Source organism: Cyprinodon variegatus, unplaced genomic scaffold (assembly GCF_000732505.1).
Source record: "Cyprinodon variegatus isolate N-32 unplaced genomic scaffold, C_variegatus-1.0 Scaffold0, whole genome shotgun sequence".
NCBI classification, from domain to species: domain Eukaryota; kingdom Metazoa; phylum Chordata; class Actinopteri; order Cyprinodontiformes; family Cyprinodontidae; genus Cyprinodon; species Cyprinodon variegatus.
Window position 1 is genome coordinate 3,164,267 of NW_015150453.1, and position 6,417 is coordinate 3,170,683.

A 6,417-nucleotide genomic window follows, 5' to 3' on the forward strand; every position below is an offset into this window, starting at 1 on the left:
ACCTTTAAATTATGTATCCTTTTCTTGCATCTATTCAAGCTTAAAAAAAAATAATTTTTACCATTACATATAATTATAAATTTACTGTGGAATAAAGTTGTGATAAAAATGAAAAATAATATTTACTTATTTGTTCCAACTATATTTTTTGACCACAGATAAGGGATTTATAATTCATGATCAGTAAAAGCTGGACCTTTAGGTTTTAAAATTGTAAAAATCAATAACTGTATCCTGTTATTGTTTTTTAACAGTAAGTTAAAACCTGAAATGCTTCATAAAATCACATTCATATAATATCTGAGACATTTCACTTCTACTATAATGCCTGCACATCATAAAGGTTTCTATCCTGAAACTGACTAGACCGCATTAATTGTAAGGGAAACCATGCTCATGGTGTTGATTTTCAATTACTCAGGTAAAGGTCAACCGTCGCGCACCTAAAAAAAAATCCTGACTACGCGTCGGACGGCCATTTTTTAAAACGAGGAACAACTACAATGCACAACTATGATGCAAGGTTAATCGAGGAGTTCTCAAATAGGCTCCCCCTTGTGCTTTGGCGGGAAACTGCTGTGCGTCCCTAGAAATTCCAGACCGATGGTGCAGAAGCATACCAGCAAAACTGTTTCAGGACCAGATCCAAGCAACATTTGATGTGTGCCATTACAGAAGTCTAATCTGCCCTTAATGAGCTCACATTCCTGTTAGTTACAGCATGTGAAAGGATAAACCCCTAGTGACACTATTAGTTTTGACTTGAAGTAGATATTTACCTGGAAACTAATTGTTCCATTTGCTTTTTTCCATGATAAGGATTTTTATTCCAGGTAAAGTGAATTTTTTGGTCTCAGACTACAAATATATTTTGTAAGTAACAACATAAGATTTGAAGTTGACCAAATGACATGGACATTACACTTCTTTCATTGTAGCTCGAACTGATCTAAGTTAAATTTATTATCAAACACTGATGAAGAACATGGGTTGTCTTTCTAAGTATGTAAACCATTTTTTGTCATTTCGACCGTTAGGCAGCTCTATAAACAGATTCATGGCAGGTTTTGCTAGAGCTTTACAGAAAAACGTGATTATGGATGTAAAAGCTTCAAGTATTTTCCTCAGAGCTCTTATAGAGCCTGAGATCATCTCCTTTCCTGAGATTTATAGGTTCAGTAAATGAGCTACTGCAAAACACCATCTTTCAGTCTCTCTAATGTTTATGAAAGATATTTGCTTGACTTGTCCTCAAGGCAAGGACTTATAGTCCCCTGGCAAACTTTCTTATCATCAATGAAGTGCAAATCCACAGCTGCTCATTTGATTCTTTTTTTATTCTTTGAATCCTGTTTTACTCATTTGAGGCTGAATCCTTTCATAGAGGTAACTTCTCCCTGTGATTTGCACAAATACAAAAGGCTCCTTCAAAGCAATTAGGACAAGTGATGAGCTTCACTTGGTACATGATGAATAATAACAGCCTGCACCCTGGAGTGTAGGCCATTGTTGGGGTGAATTAAAAAAAAATATTTTTTGGAAGCGGGGGTCGGGATTGGGTTTGGCCAGTTGTTTATAACAGCCTGCTATATCATGCGAGACAGCATTTTGCCACAGATTGATAGACAAAGGTCCTAGAATGCTCCCCCTCAAGGCTGCAGGAGCTGATCAGCCTTTCTCATAACACACACACACACCCATAGCAGCAGAAGCATCAACAACCCGTCTAGTAACACACACACATAACTGCAACGTGACGAGGTTAGCAAGAGATAGAGACAAAGAGAGGTTTGATCTCCAGAGAGGGGCATTTAAGTTCAAACCATGGATCCAACCACTAATATTTTTTAAACCAATTATTAAAAATTTGTTTCAATTCATCCACTGTATAAAACACCCATGCTAAAGATCTCTGTTCTTTCTTTGCAATAATGAGTCAACCTTAGTGTGTGCACTTAGTTGAACAGAGAGGTAGTCTTTGCAAAAACAACTTTGGATCTTTAATTAGAGAGAGGTAAGTTTGTGGTCTGACCTCATATAAACAAAGTAAGCTTTTGAAAGAAATATCAAAACGAAAAGCTTTCATGGCACAAATAAGCCTTATTAAAATGGTGTGAAAAATAAATTAAAGAATAAAAAAAGTACAATTGTAATGCTCCAGTATGTTACAGTCATTCAAGAGTGAAACAAGCAGCTCTACTTTCTTTTTGGGCCAGCACAGATTGACAGCTGTCCCTTTCCACAGCCAGAAGTGACACGATTAGTAAAGCCCACAGTGAGCGACCATCTTTTTTTTTTTTTTTTTGTCTTTACTTTGGTTTCACTCAGCTAAAAATATCAGCAACCCAGAAAGGTCTGATGACTGACAGGAAGAGAGACGCCGTAGTAAAAAAAAAGACAACAAGCATCTCAAGTTGTGACACGTTCAGAACATACAGAGCACCGGGATACAAGTTGTGATGGTTGCCATGGTAATGCTCTTGAAGCAGTTTTTAGATGAACTGCTACAACAAACAGCTGTGCCTTAGAGTCATTGCTTTGATGGGAAAAATAAGAGATTCTCTGACAGATGAAACTGTTTTTTGATATTTTACATTAAATTGCAGTTTGATAATTTTGTAATATAATCATAATTTTTTTAACATGCATTTCTAGCCAGCTCTTTCCTATATGCCATCTTCACATGCTACGATGCACTATTTTAGCTTAACAGTGTGAATAAGGACAATATTTGACCTTTGCAAGATGCATGGAGGATGATATATGACTTGTTAACTCATGCATGTTCTTCTGCTCAGGAAACCATGTGGTTGACAAATCAAGGACAGAAAAAATGTGGCCTGCTTGAAGATGAGTGCCAAGCAGTATAACTGATGTACATTAAACCACAAGAGCTTGTAATACCAGTAGGATATACATCCACATCTGTATCTGCAAGCAAGAGGCTGCTCTGCTTTTGGTTATTTATGTTTCCACAGCATCATCTTTGAATACTGTCAGAAGTACCACAGTTGGTGTAAGCCAATATCCTTCCTTCCATTCAAATAAAAAGCAGTCCATGCACTGTGTAACTTTTATCCTGATGCTGTGATGCATTTCTACACATACACCCAACAAATGAACAGACATACTGGGAACAACCTCTGTACCAAGTGCTAGTACATAGGTTGGTTAGCTGGACACAGTATTGTGAGAATCAATTGCTGACAGAGAATTTATATCTTAATTGCATATATTCAAGATCGATAAGATGAGCAAAAAATGATTGTTTGCTTGCAACTTTTGCAGCTCATCGGACATCTGACCCAAATAAGCAGATTAAAGGCTGACTTGCATTGATTTATACAAGATCAGATTTTAAATTGACATTTTTTTTTTCCGGATAATGGAGAACCAGATGAAGATACAGCAAGATGTCAAATAAGTCAAACCTCAGTGAAAATATTGACATCCTTTTTACTTGCTAATAGGAGATTTCTGTAATAGAAATAATTAAAGCAATCCTGTGTAACGTTCAGGGACAAGGGGAGCTAGATTGTGAACTTACAGGTTTAGCGCTCCCAAAAGCAACTGGCAACATTGAACTGTCCATTGAAATTACCAAATCTTATAGCAGACCAGTTTGGACCAGCAGGTTGAAAAGTCATAGAATTCCTTGTAAAGTCAAGGCCACATTTACTCTTCTGTATCAAATAATACATCAGAGGACCAAAATTATGTCTGATCAGGTAAAGGTCATATAAATTTTGTTGCCTAACAACAACTTGTCGTGTTTAAGTGGAGCTCAGCAGTGCTCTTGGTCACATGACTCAGTCTGTTACGGATCTGACCCTCTCAAGCTACAGCATGCAGCAAGTGCTGTAATTTGACCTGAAAATGTATTCAATTTATATTAATTAAGGTAATGTTTTATTAAAAGGGTTGCTTTAACAATAATTACACCTCTGCAGAGATTTAAATATTTCTTGAATTCATGGTTACCTACAAATCTCCTGTAGCATTGGGTTCAGGTAAAGCCTGCAAACTTCTTTTCTTAAGTATAGATAAAACTGCACTGGAAAAATGATCTAGAAATAACTAAAAATGTCTTAAATTAAGTGCATTTACCCTTATTTGGAGCAGGTAAATTAGATAGTTTGCCAATGGGATGAGTATTTTCACTCCTAGTATAAGATAATTAGATAATATTCACTGGAAAAAAGACAACGCAATTGTTTTTTCTTGTTTTAAATGTAAATTGTCTCGTTCCATTGGCAAAATGTCTCATTTTCCTCCTCAATTCAAGAAAAAAAATGCAATTATTTTAAGAAAAAATGACTTATGTAGATTACTTATTTTGCAGTGTGGCTGATCTCAGCATGATTTGGTCACCATCTTTGTTTGAAGGTAGGATATATAAATTGTAAAAGTTGTATATCTTTGGTGAAATTTAAATCAGTAACTGTTTTTATAAGAGACAAACTTGCCAAAAGAAAAAGAATAAAGAAGAAAAAAAAATATTATAACCAAAACCTCTTTCCAAAAACCGGAAACTAATATAAAAAAATGCTATCATTACCACCACTACTGCTTTTTTGACACAGAGATTCGCACACCTACCTGTTCCGAGGTACAAGACGGTGTAATGCTCATCATTTACGGCCAGGACAATATCTGCGACAGCGTGAGTGATTTGGTCATCTGTGGGGAGGTCGAGTGGATTCACGCCAACCGGACGGATCACATCCTCAATTTCTGGGTGGTATCTAATCACGCCAAGGTTTTTGATGTTGTTCTGAGTGTCTGCTGGTGAAGAACTTCTGCGTGTACACTGAAGACAAAGGGGAAAAATCGATTCACATCAGCCTGGGCTACAATAAAGGAAAGAAAATCCTTAAACAAAGAGCTCAATGTGCTTCTCTGTTATTAACGGTCAGAAATAGCATCGCAGCCATTAAAATAGAGGCTGACTCATGCTTGTACACATATCGTGTCTACATTATGACAAAGAAAAAAGGATTATTTCTCTCACCATCCCTGGGCGATTACCACTGAATGAGCTGCTGTAGCCTTTCAGCTTAGAAGTGGCGAAGGCTCGGTCAATATCTTCTATGGAATAGGCACAGATCACTGTTCTTCCCCTAAAACAGAGGAAAAATGTTAAAATACTTTTAAAAGTTTTAAAGGTCTACCACAAATCACTTAATGAAAATGTCATCTTGACATAATAAATGGTCAAAATAGGAGGCATTTTGTTTTCAAGCCTTATGTCTGATTTCTTTTTAATTAAAGTGAAAATTACAAAAATTTCGGTGCACCGAGGATTAGTCATTGTTCAATGTTATTCACCATTTCCTTTTCTTTAACATTACAATACATGCACTTGTCTTCTGTTTCCTGTATAAGGGTTAATCGTAATAAAGTAAACATAATTAAATTACATATAATCTATGGGTCAGTATTTCAATACAAAATGTGAAACGCATAAATATAGGTTGCTTGCACAAAGTTGGATGATCAAATGTTAACTTGCAGTTAATAAGTTGCAGTTAATAAAAAAAAAAAAAAAAAAAGAAATCCTAAACCTGTGTTGTGTGGCATTACTGACCACTTGCTTGAATGTACCATGACATGGAGGTAATCAATCTCTGCTAAGGTGTAAAGAAAACCCAGACTGCTTTAATAGTAGCCGCTGGCTTGTCTGCATTGCTGGCACTGCCATCTCTCAATCTCCTCCTGACAGCACTCCATAGATTCTGTAAGAGCTTTAGGTCAAACTGATTTCTTGGCCATGGCTAATAAAGCAAGTGTTGGTGCTGTTGGCAGTGTAGGCAGGTGACAAGTGTTCCTGGCAAATAGAATTTGCTTCTCTGTCAGCAGTGTGAGTAATGAAGTGCATAAAAAAGTTTCCTGGTAGAGGGACCTTTAATATGATCAAACACAATGGACCAATTTCTGAAGAAACCGTGGCTCTACAAACCCGTACTAAACCTCTAGCAGTTTAGATTATGTGTCTTTCATATATTCTTGCCAATCTGGAATCTTGAATGCCAATTTAAATGCTACTTTAATTTACGTCTGAAAAGATTAGTTTGGACCACTGGGTAACAGTGCACTTATTTTACCCTTAACCACGGAAAGAGACAGTTATTAGTTATGTCCAGGATGCATCTATGTATACAGGCTCTAAAAGCACCAAACTCATTGGTGAATGAGTATGACTAGTGATGAATAAACAACTAAGGGAAAATTTATTTCTGCTTTGGGTTCCCTGCAAATGTAGAGAGCAGAATATGTTGTAGTTATCTGGGTTTGTTGGTGCAGCAGCTTCTCTAAAACTGATTGGAAGAGGTAAGATAAGCAGGTCAGGATAGCTAGCTCTGTCCAAGGATGCCCCATTTACCCAGCACAAGTGGTGGGAGACAGGAGGATTGGACA

At 36.7% G+C, this 6,417-nt stretch overlaps 1 protein-coding gene across 1 annotated transcript in view; it reads right to left on the minus strand.

The window, feature by feature from the left end:
- Nucleotides 1-6,417, minus strand: part of LOC107084890 (semaphorin-7A-like) — a 65,683-nt gene that overhangs the window by 12,812 nt on the left and 46,454 nt on the right. The window contains exons 9-10 of the mRNA XM_015374987.1: nucleotides 5,012-5,120; nucleotides 4,600-4,810 (exon numbers count right to left, since the gene is read on the minus strand). Coding sequence (XP_015230473.1) covers nucleotides 4,600-4,810; nucleotides 5,012-5,120 — 320 coding nt within the window. The remainder of the gene's footprint in view (nucleotides 1-4,599; nucleotides 4,811-5,011; nucleotides 5,121-6,417) is intronic.